The sequence below is a fragment of the Corvus brachyrhynchos genome, unplaced genomic scaffold (assembly GCF_000691975.1).
Source record: "Corvus brachyrhynchos isolate BGI_N302 unplaced genomic scaffold, ASM69197v1 scaffold29, whole genome shotgun sequence".
In the NCBI taxonomy this organism is placed as follows: domain Eukaryota; kingdom Metazoa; phylum Chordata; class Aves; order Passeriformes; family Corvidae; genus Corvus; species Corvus brachyrhynchos.
The window spans coordinates 1156629-1177057 of record NW_008240033.1 but is presented as its reverse complement, the minus strand read 5'-3'; the positions used below and the strand labels follow the sequence as shown (position 1 = coordinate 1177057).

The following is a 20429-nucleotide window of genomic DNA, read 5'->3' as shown; positions in this document are numbered from 1 at the left end:
TATAAAAAGAATGAAGCAGAGAGGCAGGGTCTCTTTACCCCTCTTGCTCTCTCCAGGCTAGCTGTGGGAGATGTTGGTGCTGGGTGTTAAAAGCCTACTCCTATTAAGGAGTCTTTAGTAATTTTTTTTGACTTTGGACCTGCTAAAAGTCAGCCCAGCACTCCAAGTTCTTTTTCTCTACCTGAGGTCTAGTGCTGTCTCAGCCAGAAGATCTCAAATCCCTGTGCTCCTGGGGCATACCATCTACTGAGCCATAGGATCCCGAATTTTTATATTTTTCTAATTTGTGTAATTTTTCAATTTTTCTGTTTTCAATAAATTAATCTTTTTAAGAGTTGTCTCATTTCTCACAATTATCATGACATTTTGAGTCACAGAGCTGTATCCACATGGATTTTTAATCAGACACTTAGTATCCCAACACTAAGACAATCACATGTTATAAATACTGTAGAAGGGGAGTGGGATAATAACCTTTAAATAGTAGTTGCAAGAGAGTAGAAAATACACCCTACTCAAGTGAAAACACAAGTGATGAAATGTTAGTTATATCTAGGTAATATTACTTACCATTTTCAGCAATTGCTTCCAGGGTGAAAATGTCTTTTAAACCACTAGAGAAAAAGAGAAAGAGAAATAATTAAAAATCTTTTCTAGGCAAGAATGACGTGAATCAAGTGTATGAAGATACTGACTGATAAAAGGATTACTGTCAATCCCTCTGCCATTCTTTCATCTCCTCTTAATGACCCTTTTCTTCTGCAAAGCCATTAAAAATACAAGGACCACATCTTCAGCTGATTCTTAAACCCCTCAAACTACCTAGGCAGCAGAGAAGCCATACTGCTGACACTATTTTGATCAGTCTCTGGGAAGCTTTTTTTTCATTTGGTGTTGGCCCATTGTTTAACATTTGTAGAGGAACTCCTTAAAATAGTCATTATGCCTCTTTTTGTGTAATGACATGACAGCTAGAATTGCGTTTCTTCAGGACACATTGATATCTGCCCCTTACACCGGCGTACAAAAGCCCAAGTAACAGGCTGGGAAGAAGAGTAAGTAGAAGAAGCTGAGCAACCGTGCCTTATCTTTTCTAAATATACATACACCTGAAGGAATAGTCTCTCCCTATCTCTCTTAGGTCACAGTCCTCATAGAGCTGGAAACATGAAAAACTATAGCCCTCCTCTTCCTTCTACAGTGATGGAAAATCAGGCTCTTTATCAGCTTCAGGTTTGTCTGTAGGTTTATTTGCTTGCTTATTTATCCTGCCAGTATTTTTGACTCCTGGAATGCCTTCTAGCAATTAATTCTGCAGGTTAATCATGTGTTGAGTAAAGTAATTGAGCCTTTCTGCTAAAAAGTGTGTTGCCATTTAGTTTTATTAGCTGCCCCTTTGTTCTCATATAATGAGGCAGACAAAATAGGAATGCCTGACTGCCTTTCTCAACATAATTCATCTATTACACCTGGTAAGCTTATCAGGGGACTTTGAAAAACACTGAATTCATCCTTGTAAGAGAAACAATTTTGATAGCCCTACAAGCTTCCACTTTGTTTTTTTGAATTTCCTGAATACAACTGACATTTTCAAAAGCTCTAAAAATCACACACACATGTGGGTCAGTTCTTCTTTGGGATAAGCTCCTACCTGGCAAGTGGTTGCAGCTGAACCACCAGTAAGTTAGGGTTAGATGCATTCACTTCCAGGTGAGAGACATTGAGATTAGTTACATGTGTCAACCTCCAATCTCTCGATTCTTGAAGAACGCTCAGGAGATACTTGGTAGCCTTGCAGTCAACAGCTGGCAAAACTAAAGATGAAGGAGAAGACTGAAGAATTTCCTGTAACAAATTTATGAACAGTTTATTTACTTGCTTAATATTTAGCTGATTAATAATTAAACACAAGCTTTTTTTAATGTATCCTTAATTTAATATTCAAGGTGAAGAACCACCACAGTAAACAGCACGTGAATTCTCACAGCCTGATGGTGGCTGCAGGCTGCTCCTGAACTTTCTTGTAGCAAGCTTAAAGCACTCAGTAACACCAAATTTTTACTGTCCTTTCCACATGTGGTGGAAGAGGAGAGACAGATGATGTAGAAGTTCTCAAGCTAAGAGTGTAGTGGTTATGAGTACTGCCAGAAGCAAAGCTCAGATGACTCTCTAACTAAATGCCCTTGGAGGTAAGAAAGATCAATGTCAGACACCTCCAGTTCCAGCAGCTCCATTCAGTTAGGAGTCATATTTTGCATAATAAACACCCTGCATTTGTGTACATCCTGGTGGTACAGCACACGGTACAGGAAAGTGTCTAATTTGTAACAATTAATTAAAGAAAGCTGCAGATTTCAGGCTCTACAGAGCCTCCAGAAACACAAAAAAAATTCATGTCATAAACTTTCCATCTTTATACTCAAAGTACAAATTATAAAGCTCAGGCTGAATTAGTTCAGATAAAGCATCAGGGTATCTTTCACTTTATTAGAAATTCTGATAGCTGAATTTCTGATAAAGATACTTGAGTGAAATGAATTGAAAAACATTCTTATTCTAGAAGTTTGGGACTTGCATAGCCAAAAAACATCTTTCCAAGCATTTTTCTTGATAATAAAATTAACTTGAAATATTTGGGGAAACAAAATGCAAGATGAAGATTTGAAAATGATCAAAATTAATGTAGCCCATATTTGACATTGTGGTGGGTTGACCCTGGCCTGATGCCAGGTGTCAACCAAAGATGCTTTATCATTGCTCCCTTCAACTCTTCAAAGGAGAGAAAACATAAGAGTTACAGTGTTCCTAACATTTTCCTACTATTCCTTTTTTCCTTTTTGTCTGTTCTTCGACTGATTACCACTTTTCTGACCTGCTCTGGTTCTTTCTAATTGCTCACATTTTCCTTCCTAGGCAAAGGCTATAGGTACTTTCACATTTCTATAAATGCTCATAAGGGAGGATTATGCAGCATTGTCTGATTTTCCAGACGGATAGAAAAGTAACTGCAGAAATTAAAATAGAGCAGAAAGCATTGATCTTGTGTACAGGTCTTTGAGTAGTGTTTTTAGCACCTCCTGGAAGAAAAAGATGAAACATTTCATTTTGATTTGTTTATAGATTTGAATTTAGACCTGAAATTCTGAGCAATTCAATGATTTTATTTTCAATATTTTAATCCCTTGTCCCATAGCAGCAGCCAGAATGGCAACAGCCACTTCATCCAAGGATATATATTAAGCAGATTACTCATTTAATGTAGAATAAGATATAAAGTGTATCACTGAGTAATATCTGAATTGTGCCTCTGCTCCTAGCCAGTGCTGCACTGCCATCTGTCTCAGTTTCCAGCCCCTGGTATTCAGCTGTTTTTTCATATGAAGGGAAGACACAGCTGGGTATCAATTCATTAGCCTCAGGTAGGCAATCTGATCCCTTGCCTCTGCTTTGTCCTTCTTGCCATTTGGCAGTTGTGCACTTTTCTTTACAATACTCATATGTTGCTTTACACATTTCAGGATTTCAGCTACCATGCTTGTTCAAGACACGAAAACTCCAAAAGGGGGTGGAGTATGAAGAGGATATTGAAAAACATCTGATTCTGCATTCTGCTAAAGGAAAGCACACAGTAGCTAGGAAACAGGAGTGGGACAGGGAGAGAGAGGAAGGGGAAAAGGAAGGAGAAGGGGAAGGTTTAATTTTCACTTTCCAATTATTTATCCCACAAACTTTTACACTGTAGCTGTTGCTGTCAAATATACACATAAAGCTGTAAGTTATAATTTTAATGAAAACTGATCTGATGTACTTTACCTGATAAACAGTGTTGCAGCTACAGGAGTTATTGCTGAACAATAATAGCTCCATGCTGTACTGTACAGTGGGAAACATGACACTCAGTTTTTTTTTCTGAGGGTTACAGACAGATCCAAGGGACTGTGGAGAAGCAAACCTGAAGTCCAAGAATGGGAGGAAGCATTCCAAAGAATAAAATACAGACTAAAACAATGAGGAAGGACTATACTGGGGAAAATACTTGATGTAGCTTTCACAACAAAGTTTTGCCTCACAATTCCGCTGAAAATACCCGAAGGAGTTAACAGGCATGTACAAAAGGAAGGTCTAGAGGGTACAGTCTACTTGAACCCAGACAAGGCATTTGGCAGAGTCTTGAGGTAAGGACTACTGAAGAAACTAAGCTGCTTTGGCCAGAGAGAGGCTGTCTTCACATGAAGGTAGCTAAAGGATAGGTAAAGATTTAGCAAGAAAGGGTAGAAAAAAGTATCTGTTACTGCACTAGGGTCTGTTCTGTTCCATATGCTCCTAAACTATCTGATAAAAAGATAAATATTGAGCTAATGAAACTTGCTCATTATGCCAAATTATTCAAGTTAGTAAAGGCAATGGCTGACTGATGAACCACAGAAGCAGCTTCTGGTACAACGTCTTGGGCAACTGAATAACTGGTAAGATTAAATGTAAATTGATTTTAGCGCAGTACAGGGTGACAGAAAAACAAACCTGATTTTACATACAGAATAATAGGTAATAGACTCAGAACTGAGTGTTACCCTTCAGTAATGAAACCTTGAGAATTACAACAGCTCTTTGAAAATGGTAATTCAGAGGCTGATAGTGATTAGGATTGAAAAAATTAAATATTAATAATATTTTAGAAAAGGCTGGAGAACAAAACATCATGTCACTGAATAAATCTATGAACTGTTATCTTGATTATTATGCAGCTCTGTCCATGTTCCCTTGTCAAGAAATAATATAATAAAACTAAAAGAGAGAAAATAAAGACAATTAAAACTTTATTAGAACCTCTGTATCACACGTGACTAAACAGGACTGCTCAGTCTATGACCACTGAGTGAGGATAGGATGGAGTTATCAGACCAAAAATGGCAATGACTTACAGTCATAATTATGTAGCTGCACAGCTGGCCACTAATTGGAGTGTGTTAACACACACTGCAGTTCTAAGGAGCTGAGCACTGTCTGGGGAAAGCCAAAGCTAATATTAAAGAAAAATAGTTGGTAGGGTAGGTGACTGCTTGACAAAGAAGTTCCCCAAATGCTAATCTTTGTATTTTATTATTTAATTTAGAAGTTGTTTGAAAGTTCAAGATAAATGACCTACCTGTAAGATTCCTTTTGTATTAACTAGAAATAAGACTCTTTCATTGCATGCAAACCCATTCATACCAAAAGCTCAGAACAGCTGCTAATGCAGCTGAACAAATCTAATATCTGCAAATCTTTCTGGGGTTTACAAGCCTATAACTCTTTTTCAAATAACACTTTCTTCTTGTAGTACACATGCTGCTACATGCACTTATACATCCTAAATGAAATCTCCAGCTTAGGTTTATGAATAAGTTTGATTTCTGAAGTTCATAAGGAGGATGCTTGAGAGCAATGGAAAACTTATAACTTCACCGATCATTTGTATAATATAGACTGTGTAGGTAAAAAACTTGTGATTATGCAACATCAAAGATTCTACTTTCCCCAGTGAGAAAATTCAGACCTGACTTTCACTTGGTCCTGTGTTGTGTAAATATTATTGCAATCTTTCATATACTGATTAAGAATTGATTTCTTACTCAAAGTATCTCAAGTGGAGTTCAAGTAATATGATAGCAACTGAGAAAATTTTTGTAGACCCTGCTACATCCATATGGATGATTATAAAGTTCCTCTTCTGGGCCTAAGAACTAAACCCTATGCAGTAGATATTGACAAAACTCTCTCTATGGGCATCTAGCTGAAAAAGAAGTATGTAATTTATACATCTCATTTTCTTTCACTCACGTTACAGCCCCTCACCTCCATCAAACTACACTAGAAAAGCATTAAGACTGCCAAATCCAACAGAACAAATGTAGGAAGTGCTGTAGTTAAGGTGAGCAATTTGCAAAAATAAACTCTTCAGGTTTAAATAAGCCATAAAAAGGAAAAATTTCTCAGCTCCAAGACAGAGAGGGAACAGAGGCAAGGTCAGAAAGAAAACAGTTGATTACATTTATTCAGATTGTTAAAAACTTGGGTATAAATCTTTGACCTGCCAGGTACAGACAAAGATTTACTTAAACATGACATTCTGTTTAGCTGAGGACCTCCTCACCAGCCCTCACTAGGTCCCAAATCCCCTTTTACACCACCTGATTTCTAAACCCATCAGTCTCTGGACTCATCTCTAGACTTTAAAGCCTTTAATCTCTATCTACAGTGCTGACGGAGTCCTGATTACAAGGCAAAAGAAGAATGTGTTAAACACTTTGATAACCCTCCTCTTAAACATCCAGGGCCTACTTAAATAAGACCACCACATTATTAGGAACTTGCAGTATCATGCATTGCAATGCATTTTAAACAGCTCCTGAAATTAAACCAGTTTTGTAGTTAGGCAACAAAAATTTGCCCCAGACACAGCATTGCAGAGATGTTAAACCCTGAGAAGATAAGGCATAGCAGAGAAGAACCAGTGCATCTGCCTGCAGACACAACCACTGATCCTTACAGTGCAGATGATTGTGACTCCCATTCATTCCTCAGAAAACCCATGTAGATACTCCGCATAATTTTTTCTCTTCCAGCATCAGTGTTAAAACGCTGTTATATGACAAAGAGATTAATATCTCCAGTTCCAATCATACAAAGAAGATGTGAGGTTCTTAGTATAGATGTAGAGAGGGGTAATATGTGAATATTTATGTATTTAATTACATATAGTGCTTGCTGTGTGGTGCTTGGGAATTTACACTTCCTTGTGTGCTCCGATACCATTTGCATTAGTAATAGTTCTGTTCCTGCCTCCAGGAATGTCTTTATGACTTCCATAAGTGAACATTTTGTCTAATTACATTTCCATAAACTGTCATGTACAACCATAGATGCTGTGAACAAAATCCATAAACCTCAGTGAGGACAGAATTTGAAGCTGTTGACTGACTCAGGAGGATTCCATCTTAAATTCTGTGCCTAGAGTTTATTTCAAATTAATCAACTAGCATTATTTTTTTCATCAAGATTAAGGCAATACAGCATCTAGTGATATATTAATACAAATATAAAACAGTTAACTCCCTAAATGAGCTTCAATTTCTGTGAAAACAAAATAGGTATTAAATTCTGAAAATAAGACCAAAATGACTGGTTCCTATAACTTCTTTTCTTCCTATGGCTTCAAAACAGAATTTTGGGGTGCTAGTCTTGAAGTTTATATTGTTTTTTACAATAGAAAATTGCATCATATTTAAGAACAATTTTGTCAGTTATGAACAATTTTGACAACTCAGTCTTTAAAAATATAATAGCTACAAAGCACATATCTGCACACTCAGTAGATTTCCTTTAACACATCAGCTTAAACTGGAATAATCTCAAAAATTTAAATAGGAAAACTTCTGCAACTCAGTTTCCTTCTCCCAATTATTTTCTGTTTGCATCTTTCTTACATCTTTATTTTTCTTTTTACTTCTCTTTCTAGATACTGCACATAAAGAAATAAAAGAGATAAATGCTTGCCTGAACATTTTGAAACGGATTCTTGTTGCCATAGGATTCACTGAAGTATGTGAAATCATCTATGCTAAGCTGAAAAACAAAGAGAGTAGGTTGGTGAGAAGGAGCCATGGCATCTCATTTAGGTACAGACTCGTGCTCAGTATTGGTGAGAAAAAAAAATGGTTTACGTACCCTATCTTGCAGGAACAAGACGAGGTTTCTGGAGTTCTGGGTAAAAAGAGGTTGCAAGAATTCCATCAGCTCCTGTGCTGAGACAATGTGTCCTTCGTGCGTAGCAGGGCCTGGATTCCACTGAGATCTATAAAGGAATAATTTCCTTTTCTGTAAAATTTGCTGCCAATGATGATACCTCTTCTGCCTTTAAATATGCAGCAGCAGGTAATGAAATCATCATTTCTAGTTTAAGATCAACTTTGCAGTTCAGTTTACTTTCATTCTACTCAAGAGAAAAAGAACTTGCCCACATATGCCTGTGTTACACATCAAATTGACTGTGTTACAGTAAGAATGAATAGAGCTAATGTGTCTCTCTATTTTCTTGTTTCTGTACAACAGCAGAGTTGCATCTTTCCAAAAAAAGTTACCTGCTAAGTGTAATGAAGAAGAATATGTTGAAAACATCCAGAGAGAATTCCCAGAGGGCATCCTAACTCCCAAAACACTTTGCAGTGCTGGCAGATGAAGGTCAAGAGGAGTAGAACTCAGACTAGATCACAAGTTGTCATAAAGTACTATTTTTTTATAAAATATTTGTTAGTAGAAGTGTCCTTTCAGTGCTATTGTAAACAAGTTTTCTCCTAAGGTTTTCATGATGAAGGAATCATTCTACAGCAGCTGCTCAGAAAAGCCACCTTCCCAGCAGCAGGAGCTCTTCTGAATGGAAGGACCCAAGGCACTCAGCTTACACTCTTTTGTGAACCTCTCACTATGAGGACGGGACAGAGAAATAAGTCATCTATTTAGTTTTGCTGCTACAGAAAACAGGCAAAACAAGAGGTGGCATTATTCTTTCAATACCTCATTGGGATTTTAACAGTACACAACATGGGTCTATATGGATGAAAATGTTTATGAACATTTGTATCCTTGGTGTTTTGACTAATGAAAACTGTCTGTGGAAAACCATGACCTTGATGCATAATCTCCCACCTTTACCCAGGTACACATCAGTTGCTAAGGCCTGAGAAAACAGGTATTCCAGACACTCTAACTGGTTCTAATTACAAAGAGTTGGATATAGGCAATAGTTGTGTGCTCTAGCATCAGCTATTATATGACTGCAACTTGATCAAGTTGAGATACAAATTAAATTTTCTAACCCAAAGCAATTTGCAAATGACCCTTGCACAGTAAGCTTTTATGAATGAGAACAACCTCTGCAGTCCTTTAAGATGGAGGCAGAACAGGGTTAATGAACACATAGGTGGGGTTCAATGTTGTTTTTTGGATAAAGAAAACCTATATTGCACTCCCAAGTCTTCCCTGTTAATTCCAATGAAGATTGCTGAAAGTGAATCGAAAGCCTCAAACTGCACCCATGGCAGAGATAAAACCAGCACGGTCCTGCAGCACCAGATGATACCTATCTCACTTCAGACTCTGGGGTTTGGGAAAGTGTTAGAGCAAACTCTGTATGTGGACGGCTCCTTCAGGACAACATGCTGCAGATGTGATAATTAAATTCCAGTAGACCTCTTGCCTGTCACTTTTTAAGCTTTAGAAATAAATCTTGCTGAGATGAACAAAATGGGTTTTTATTGGTGAAATTATCTGGTATTTTCTTAGTTTTACTCAGCATCTTCATTTCTTTGTTAATTTTTGCTTGGAAATCCACGTTAACATATATTTATGAACATAAACAACTCAGAAATTGTAACAGGCATGCCTCAACTTTTCAGAGAAGACAAAATTCACAATTTCAAAAAATTAAATAAAATCTTTAAAATGAATACATTTGAAAACACAGAAAGTCCCAAAGATTTTGAAATGACTCTTCAGGAACTGACTTTCATGCTGACTTTTTGCCTTGCATGGCCACACCAAAATACTAATGATATTAAAGGAAAAGCAGATAAATCAAATTAAGAGATGATAAAAAATGTCTTGTGGGAAAGAAAATGACACTGAATATCTTAGTATGTTTCTTTTAAAAATAACTAAATCCATTTCATACCTAATCTTAGAAGAAAAAAATGAAGCTTTTGAGAGCTTTGGGGACTTGCAATTAAAAATAAAAGGTAACAGAAAGCACATCAAACAAAATGAAATTATCTGCAGCAGCACAATGGTAAAGGCTTTTGCTGTGAACTCAAAACCTCAGAAGTTTAATGATCCTCTTTTAAAGCATACTTGCTTCTAAGAAATTCCCTGTTCCTTGAAGCAGTTCTTGCTATCTAACCTTGAAAAAACCCTTTGTGACACTTTTTAACTTTCAAGCAGTAAACTTCAGTAACTTCATCATCATAAAAAACATCTACATCAGTTGGTTAATAATTCTATTAGAATGCAGCATTTGCCTAACACTTATATTCACAATATCATGCATGCATTTATTTTGCTTCTTTTAAACAATTTGGTGAGCCCTGTGCATGGCAGCTGGGAAGGCGACATCCTTCCCTGAGGGGGCTGTTGCTGTCCGCTCAGTGCAACAACATTCTCAGTGTGGTTCAGACAGGAAGTAGAACCATAGAAATATTTAGGCTGGAAAAGACCTCTAAAATCATCAAGTCCAACCGTCCATGCAGCACTGCCACGTCCACCTCTAAACCATGTGCCTAGTGCCACATCCATGTGTTTTTAGAACATTTCCAGTTGACTCAACCACTTCCCTGTTCCAATGCCTGACTACACTTGCAGTGAAGAAATTTTTCCTAATATCCAACCCAAACTTCCCCTGGCGCAGCTTGAGGCTGTTTCTTCTTATCCACACACTTGCTAGTTGTGAGACCAACCCACTCCTGGCTACAACCTCCTTTCAGGGAGTTGTAGACACCAATAAGGTCTCACCTCAGTCCCCTTTTCTCCAGGCTAAACATGCCCAGCTCCCTCAGCCACCCCTCACAAGACTTGTGCTCCAGCCCCCCACCAGCTTCCTTGCCCAGTCAGTATGTTTTACTGGGTGCTTTACTGTGAAGTGCAGGGTGAAACAGAGATCTGTGAGTGCCACAGGTCACAGATACACTGATGATGTGCTTCCCTGAGCAGAGTCACCCAGCTCATCCCACTGCACTCCTCACCTCAGTGACAGATGGCACGGTGTGAAGCCGGCAGTAGGCCAGCACGCATATTGATTGCTGTTATCAACTGCTCACACAAAACCCTGTGCCCAAAGACCCACAGCCTTGTACACTCATCCCTGTGCCAAGTGCATCGGACTCCCCGCCACAGCACCACCGGGGCTCAAAATGACAAGCATCTCTGCTGATGTATGTGCTTTAATGTGTGTGCAGGGCCACACAGGTTTAAGGAATCTCATGGAAGCTTTAAGTTTGAGGAAACTTAAAACTCAACTGCTCTCTCTTTCCTCCAACAGTCCAACAATGCACTAAAGAAAGTGAGGAAAGCAAGCTTAGCTTGATATTTTGCTTCGTTCTTATAACTCACTGCTCTGACATGACAACAGTAAGCATACAGATTCTTCCCTGAACAGAATTCTTTCTGGAATTTGAGCAATTAGGTTTGATGGAAGAAAAGATTTCAAGACTTCCTGTATCTGAACCCACCAGAAAGGCTGATGGGAAGATAACAAGACTTCTATCACTCTAACTCATGACCTTACATTTTTGCTTTGTAGCTGGCTTTGGAACTCTTTTCTACAAGTTATTCTTACTAGTTGTCTCTATCAGTCACCTTGTGATTACCATCTAAGAAATCAGATTTTCCCCTTCACAGCAGAAGTAAACTGGCACGCAGAGTCTCCATAGGCATCCAATAAAATTACAGCTAAAAAAAATTTTCCCTTTTATGTTACACCTTCTTTCAGCAGATTTTTCAGTAAAGTCCTTGTAGTTTAGGAAAAAGTGCAAAGGTACTAATTGGCATTAACATCTTCTCAAAGTCACTTATAATCTCGGTTTGCCAGAAAAGGATTATTTTCCATATATAAGCACAGCATAAAAAAAAAAAGGAAGTAATATATTTTAAAATACTGTAGGCAAAAATCATTCCTAAAACAAACACGAGGGGGCAATCACAAAAGCTAATTTTAATGAATTTATTTCCTCAAACTCCTTTTCTTTATCTGTGGAGGGAAAGAAATTCCTCTGAATATTGGTTCAAAATGGCTAAATCAAATTTCTTCTGTGTATCATATGCAAGAAGAGCCTTTCAATCTTTCCTGCTTCAAAAAACCAACCAGGGAATATTAGCTTAAAGGCTGATGTAGAATAAAGGTCAACTTTTCCACACCAAAGTTATTTGAAATTTATTCAGTGATGTATTCTTTTGTGAAAAACAGGACAGTATGACATACTGAGTTATTCCCTAGTTAAATTGAGAAAGAATGTTGTGTTTTAAAAAACACACACTTTTCTCCAAGTAGGGATCTGCATTTTTCTTTCTAGAGGAAAGAGGTATTTGATTTACTAATATCTCTGTAAGAACTGATACCACACTTCCCTTTGCTTTGTGCACTGCATCTGTTTGTCAGCTGCAGGTTTCATCTCTATCTGGCATCTAACATTATCTTTAATACCATGATTACAGTACAGTAATAATGCATAAAAGACTTTAAAGTGTTACATTCCCTAATACAGCTGTCCTGAGATAATGGCTTGGCAAACTCTGGCTAGTTCTAAATTACAACAAAATGTAGTATCCTTCAACTATTCGATATCAAATCCTAACAGATACCCTGGCAAAGAGTGATAGACCAGTGAATCGCAATTTCTGTTGATTAATGAACAGCTAAACTTTTAAACCAGTGGGATATGTTCCTATGGAGTGGACAGAAATCCATTGGTAATTGCTGCAATTCTGTAGTTTCCAAAAACTCTTAATAGTAGTTTCCAAATTTCACAGGCCTGTAGAACACACACTGCAAACCTTGCATCTCTGTGAAGCACCAAGATGTAAAGCACAGAGTTAAGGGTTAGCAACCAACTTGCTGTTGGTGTTACTTTATTTTATAAAATAACAAAACCCTTCTTTTCAGTTGCTTCATTGACCTTCACCAGAACTAATTTTGGCCCCACAAGAACTTCTCCTTTCAAAATGCAAATATCATGGTAGGAGGAACACTTCTTCCATAAAAGGTTCTATTTCTGGAAACATGAAACTGTTTACCAGTCCAGTGTACAGATTTTCTTGCCATAGATTCGTATAAACCAGAAAAATCTGCAGTAGAACAGGGAGTTAATTGCATCTTGATGGAAAGTTTACTTTTATGACATGGGATTTAGTGATAAGATCTTGTTTATATTTACAGCAGGTGTGTTTTCTATATAAACCAGGAAGTAGGACAAAGGAAGCACTGATGTTTTCTTGGATGCTTAGGACCACTTTTAACCTAAGAACAGTGCTTTCCAACATTTTTTCTGCTTTTAAATGCAGGGGTTAATACTCACATATGTGCCTGTCTTCCATAGTGGTGAATCACTAAGTATTTTGAATATAAAAATGCCTTGACATTGAGACATCCATTTTTTTTCTTCCAGGGGGAAAAAAAGTGAAAGCTACAAAATCAAACTTTTTTAAAACTTGCAGATTTCTATATGTAGAGTTTCAGGTTCTGGAAATGCATAAAAGAAGAGGAAACATCATGGCAAAGGTGGTAAATAAGTGACCCATAGATTTCTGAAAACTTTTCATATCCAGTATCCACCTGAAACTACTGCATTGCCCAACCTGCCATATTTCTGGAAATCCCAAGTAATGGTACAAAATCCTTAAAGTGAGCATGAATAAAATTCCTGGTTGGACAGAAGAGGTCTACATCTGGTTCTTTCAAGACAGCTTCAAAGTCCTATTTCATAAATATACGCAAACCCCTGAATTTCACGTGTCTCTGGATCTGTCAAGACTGCAGTTGTTTGTAACAAGTGATGCATATACATACAGCAGTGTATTTAAGAACCTGTATTTAAAAGAACATTAAAGTGAAAAGCCAGGGTTCAGAAGTTAGGAAATGCAAGACTGAAAAAACTGCCACACAGTTTTTGGTCAGCTCCTTTTTTGTGTCACTGCCTTATGTTGTGGCTTTAAGTCAACAACATCTCTAACAGTGGAGTTCAAAGATGCCTTAGGGTGAATAAAGCACATCTACTTCAGATTTTTACTTTACAGAATTTATTTACTTCTTTCTGCTCAATGTAGAACACTAAAATTATAAATAAAAATGGGTAAAATCATCTGTTGGCTTGTTTGATGGCCAAGGTGCAAATTTATTTATTGGACAATTTCGTTGCCCAGAGCTGATTTACCACCATCGATGGCACAATATATTCTGTGCACACACACACAGAGCAGTAGCATAAGCAGGGATACTTTTGCTCGATTTCTTACCTCTGAGTTGACCAAAGCAGCATCGGCACATGATCCACTGCCAGAGAGGTTCTGAGCAGCACAGCAAGGGTGCAGAGCAGCCGGGCGGGAGCAGCAGGGCAGAGCCGTGTCATGGCTCCAGGCGAGGGCCTGCGGAACTGCCAGCTGCAGCGGGAGAGCCCGAGCGTGTGCACAGCTGCACTTCCAGCTCGGGCTGCTGCTGGCCGGATTCAGCCAGGCTGCGGGCTGGCGCTGCTCTCCAACAGCAGGGGGGGTTTTCAAAACATGAACTTCCTTCACTTGAACTTGGGAGTCACTCGTATTTTTAATGCTTTCAGGTTTGTGGTTTAAGCAGCTCGTAAAACTCTCTGCAGTGAAAGCACTGACAGTTTCCTCTAACCTTCAAGCGCAGGGGAGAGTCGTGAAGTCCAAACTCCTGTCCTAGGCAGGCTGATAACAGTTATACAACTTCAAAATGGAGTTTACAGAAAAGTTTTCTGTACTGCACAAAATGTATTCTGCAGAACTTCTATCTTCTTCCCCTGCTACATGTTATCATGTCCCTCAGCTTAGTTTTTCACATGTATTGAGATCTGGCGTCACACATTTGGGTGTTGACAGGTTTGAAATCTGCAACAAACTGCAGATTCCAGCAAGAAGGAAGAGAGAGAGAAAATGGCACGTTCAGAGCCACTGAAACACAGAATTGTTAAGCTATCTTTAGCATGCAGTGATGCTATCCCAGAAATCAAAAATATCTAAAGTCAGGGGCAAATTATAATCACTTCAGAATGTGACATGACTTCAGTATTTCACAAGTCTCATGCAAGATCAAAATAGTCTTAGAGAATTCCTTCATGCCAGGAAGCAAATTGCCCTGACACACATTTTTGTGCCTGCCAAACACTGAGCTGTTCCTACACCTTGTGACTACATTAGGCAGCAGCAGTCTTAGCACGTGTTTAGCTCTGGGCACAAATGCCTCCTCACCATCAGAACAGGACATTAGAGATCATACACAAAAGAAGTTCTGAGCTATGTTAAAACGAGTTGTGATAAGGGAAGAATAAGGAAGCACAATGAAAACTGTACAAGAAGACACAAATAGAGGTCAGAAGACATGTGTGTCTGAATCTGAGCACATGTAGCTGGATCAGTTAAATCTATTTGCCTTAACTTACAGTACATTGTTATAGTGTGGTTGCCTAACATAAGGGAATTTGTTCATCAACTCAATCTGAAATCAGATTTCTGGGACAAAAACACTAATAATTTTGAAGACAGCAATAAAACATTGTCATGTTCCTTTTCTTTTCCATGCTAGTTTTACATAACACAGAATTTAACTCTTTAACTGTACTTTTTCCTCTGCTCCTCAGAGATATATTAGAAATCCTACCTCTTCTCTTTAACAAGCCAGTGTTTGTTCATCTGTTTAAGGGTGTGTACAGGTAAGACAGCAAACCAGACCACGAAGACAGAGGTAGAAACAGAAGTACCTAGGCAGAATAAGTGAATCACAGAATTTCCAACAAAACTCAATTTTGCAGAAGGACAGTATTTGACGCACTAACCGATTCACACACTGTTGCAAGAACATCACCCTAGGCCCTATGTCAGATGCACAAATAGTCTGCAGGCCTGGTCACATTCAGAAGAGCCAGTTGGGTTCACAAATCACATGGTTTATTGAATGCAGCCTATATGGTTCTTTGGGATTGCTGGTGACAAATGCAGTAGCTGCAGAATATATAGCATTAATAGTAAGACTGCAATCACAAGTTTAATTTCCCAGGTCAATACTCAGCATAACTGAGGACCCAAGACTTACCAAAAGGTGCCTTTTTTGTGGAGGGCAAGAAAAACAAACCAGTCCACCTATCCCTTAAAATTTTTTGTAAAATTCTCATTCCCCAGTGAGGTACAAAATTGAGGTACATTTTATACCTTATTAACCACTATTGTGCAAAGCACTGTCAGTGGGATTGGGGTCAAACCCACCATTCTGTGCTGTTGTGTTGCATGGAATATTTCCTGGTAGGAGGTGTACTTGGTTTGTACAAAACATTTCTGGGCAACAAGCAGCATGAGCACATGGTTTCTAGCCTCACTTCCCGTTCCTCCCCATGGCCGTGGCAACACAAACCACAGGACTCCACCCAGTTTCCGTACGTGTTCTGATCACCATCGGCCCCGTCATCACATACTGAGCTTGGCCGTTTCTTCACTGTTACAAGCTTCCAATACACACAAGTGAGATGCACAGTTGGTGGGTATACTCTGTATTCTCTGAATACACGCATTCCTTACAGAAACAGTCTTAAAACTTCTTGAAAGCAAAACCAGATTGTTTTCTCTCAGATTACCGTATCACTTATGAACAAACTTTTAGCTGAAAACAAACTGACTTTTCCTTTTTAATATTTTTCCACAAACCACAGCTTGGGAAAAACTGAAGTGAAGAAAGCTTTGAAAAAAAAGGAATGAGGAGAACCTATTGAGTGGGATTTTAATTTGCCTCACTAAGTAAATTTAGCTCACAAATATATCTGCATATATTTTCTCCTTCTTCACTCCTAAAAATAAAGGGTGTTTTTTTGCCAAATGGTAAGAAAAAATATACCTATTGCAAAGAGATTTTAACAAAAATATTCTTTCATTTAATTAAGATAAGACAAGATCAAAAGTGGTTCTTTTATCTGTGAGCAGGAACCTAAGCCCACTTTTTATTAATGTCTGTTGGCATACACAAAAGCGCACACAATTTACTGTTGCATTTCCACAGGGCTTTTTCCTTGAAAATTCATGTGTGATCTTGAGTCCAGGTTTAGAATTGCTTTATTATGAAGATTTTTTAAAATGCAAACCAGATTTGAAATACTGAAAATCAAACTACGGTGAAATAATTATGAAATGGCAGTTAAGAAGGAAATATCCCTATTACCATGCATCCCCAGTTAACTAAATAAATTTTATTAAAAGCAGCTGTAATATTGACATACTTTGTATTTACATTCTATTCCTACCCATTTTTACATGCTTTCTTTTACAATTGTATGCAGATGAAGATGATGGAAGCCTAATGTCTTTTGCCAATGCTCTTTAAACAAACAAACAAACCTCACCAAAACTCTCAACTCCAGAATTCTACATTCCTGATGTAAAAAATTTGGACTAAAAAAGAAGTGTGAATGATGAAGGTAAATTTAGGCCTGCAAGACATGCCAGAGATGACTGTTGTGATAAGGACACTTTACAAGATAAACTAGGAGCACTATCTATATATAGGTGACAAAAATAACTCCCATCAATTTTGCATGCAAATTTCATCCTTAGGCAACAGGTTTGGGAGCTAACATGGTACTACAGCAGCATATTAAAGAACTTCTCCCAGCTCAGCTAATAGACTTATTTAAATTTAAGCTCTTTAAAAATAAATAATAATTAAAAAAACCCAAGACAATGATTTTGGTTTTTATCTCAGTTACTATTAGTGTAATTTCCTATTGAAAAAGTACTTTCCATATGCCAAATGGGAATCAGCAACTACTTTGCTACCCTCACATATTTAATTTAGAATCTTGCTTTATCACTGTTTGCAATAATTTTATTATCTATGAAGAGACCTAATACTTTGCTCATTTGGACATCTTTTTGCGGCAAGGAAGTGGAGAAAACAATTACTCTGAGTTCTTCCTCCTTTGAGATATAAATAGGGAAATTTACATCCTGAAAAAAGCATGGATTTTCCTCTTGATAGAGGGGAGGTAAAACACATGTGTTTCCTTGCACATTACCATACTAATCACTTGTGCATCTGGGAAGAAAGCTAGAACCTTTCCCTCTGGAAATGGATTGCCAGTGGTCTTGGAGGTGGGGAGAAGGCAAATTTTGATTGATGCTCGAAAACTCCTGCTCACAAGAATCCTGTGAAGTAAGAGAAGTTGTTGATTGGCCTTGTGTGTTTACTAGTGCAGAAGGAACCTTACACACCATACGGGCTGATCCCCTTTATCTGGGAGGGAGAGTCTTTGGGAAAGAACTGAGTCAATCCCAGCAACTCTCATCAGCCCTTCCGGAGTGTTTCAGGAGTATGGATTCCTCATGAGCGCAACCTCTAAGCTATGATTTAAGAGACTTGATAAGCTTATCACTTCAGCCACTTATCAGAAGTGAATGGAGGCTGGGATTTCACCTCACATTCTGTTCTTTGAAGAGGTACTGACACTTTGCAGTCATTTGTTCTCATTATCCTGGAAGGCTCTGCGCTCCAAAAGGCCCTTTTACCAACGGATTCTAAAACCATCTATTGAGTAACTCTAACAAGCAAAGATGATCAGCTGTGCTTTTAAAGAATTTACTCAGTTTTATTAGAAACTTAGGCAGGTCTAACCCTTTAGCTGAACAGTTTTCTTTTCCTGATAAAGTGCAATTACTTCTCCTAGAAATGGAGTATTTTTACTCTGACTCTGATATTTTCAGTTAGCTTTCCCAGTATTCTTCACTGTCTGATACAGAGAACATTTTCATTCTTCATACTTGTCCAGTACCTTTTGAAATGTCATATATAAGCTACATATAGAGATGAATCAATACAGTAACTATTAGAGAAAATTTAGAATTAATTCCTTCTCAAAATGCAGTACAGTTATAAATGCTATGGACAAAAAGCTGTAAAAAAAAATTGGTTTTAAATTCAGTAACAATATCAACAAAACATTTATAATAATCAAAATTAGCAGCTTAAGACCACTAACATGAAGGGTTTTATGCTAATTTCCATTATGATACATTTAAAAAAATACATACTATTTCAGTTATGTTGGTTTTACTTGGCTTTGCCCTAACAAATACCTCAGCTATCCTAAGTATTGAAAATACTTTTTCTATCTTGCAACAGCTCTCTTTCCATACAACATGTCCTAAAACTTTCCATTTCTATGCTTTCAAATGCCATTTTTGGACACTGATTTGAAGGATGACATTAGTTACAAGGCACTTATTTTGTTGAAAGCCATGTCCCAAATAATTAGTCAAGCATCCAACTCACTGTAATTCCAGCACAAATTTTTAACTATTTACACAAAATTTTCACAGTGTGGCTAAACAGCACTGCCAGGAAAGAGCTAATGGTGGTGGCGAGTGGAGTTTACATCCAGCTGGCAGATAGTCAGTGGTGTTCCCCAGGGCTCAGTACTGGGGCCAGTTCTGTTAAATGCCTTTACCAATGATTTGGATGAGGGGATCGAGGGCACCCTCCATCAGTTTGCAAACAGGCTGGGCAGGAGTGTTGATCTGACAGAGGGTAGGAAGGCTCTGCAGAGGGATCTGGACAGGCTGGATCAATGGACTGAAGCCAGATGTAGGAAGATCAACAAAGTGAAGTGCTGGGTCCTGCCTTTTTGTCGGAACAACTCCAGGCAGCACTACAGGCTGGGGGCAGAGTGGCTGGAAAGCTGCCCAGTGGAAAAGGACCTGGGGGTGCTGGCTGATGACTGTCTGAACGTGAGCCAGCATGTGCCCAGGTGGCCAAGAAGGCCAATGGCATCCTATCAGAAATAGTGTGGACAGCAAGACTAGGGAAGTGATTGTCCTTCTGTACTTGGCCCTGGTGAGGTCACACCTCAAATGCTGTTCACTATTAAACTGCACCTTGAATACAGTTTTTTGGCCCCTCACTAAAGAAAGAGATGGAGGTGCTGGAGCATGTCCAGAGAAGGGCAGTGAAGCTGGTGAAGGGTCTAGAGCAACAGAAGGAGATGGCCTCAAGTTGCACCAGAGGAGATTTATGTTGAATAATAGGAAAAAATTCTTCACTGAAAGGGTGGTCAAGCACTGGAAGAGGCTGCCCAGGGGAGTGGTGGAGTCACCATCCCTGGAGGTATTTAAAAGCTGTGTAGATATGGAGCTTAGATTCATGGTTTAATGGTGGACTTGGCAGTGTCAGGTTAATGGTTGGGCTCGATTTTAAAGGTCCTTGCAACTGAAATGATTCTAGGATTCCAAAAACCTCCAACACTGCATTGCATTGAAATCAATGGGCTACTACCTTTTCGTATTTTTTGAACTATTTCCTTACTGTTTATTTAAATCATCCTTCTGGAATTGTAAATTACATTTTTTAAAATCTGCTTAAAAAGAAAGGAAACAAATGTATAAAGAGGCAGGTTCTATGTGATGCATTGCCATTCAACCCATAATTTACTTCAAAACTCCTTTTATCACTGGAGGAAGTTCAGACTTCGCAGCCATTCATATCCTAAGGTTCAGATGTCAGAAAGCACGTAAGTCAACTGGAATACTCATGTGCTGCAATTCTACAATTAGTAGAATTCTACAATTAAGTAATTCTACAGTTTAATTCAGTACCGAACTAAAATCCAGAATTTAATTAAACTAAAATTCTCAATTTA

General features: G+C 38.3%; 1 protein-coding gene across 1 annotated transcript in view; it reads right to left on the bottom strand.

Moving 5' to 3' along the window:
* Positions 1-14260, bottom strand: part of LOC103622092 (V-type proton ATPase subunit S1) — a 51486-nt gene extending 37226 nt beyond the window's left edge. Inside the window, exons 1-5 of the mRNA XM_008640986.2 lie at positions 14038-14260; positions 7708-7834; positions 7537-7605; positions 1652-1845; positions 571-614 (exon numbers count right to left, since the gene is read on the bottom strand). Coding sequence (XP_008639208.1) covers positions 571-614; positions 1652-1845; positions 7537-7605; positions 7708-7834; positions 14038-14150 — 547 coding nt within the window. The 5' untranslated portion in view covers positions 14151-14260. The remainder of the gene's footprint in view (positions 1-570; positions 615-1651; positions 1846-7536; positions 7606-7707; positions 7835-14037) is intronic.
* Positions 14261-20429: the final 6169 nt, after the last annotated feature.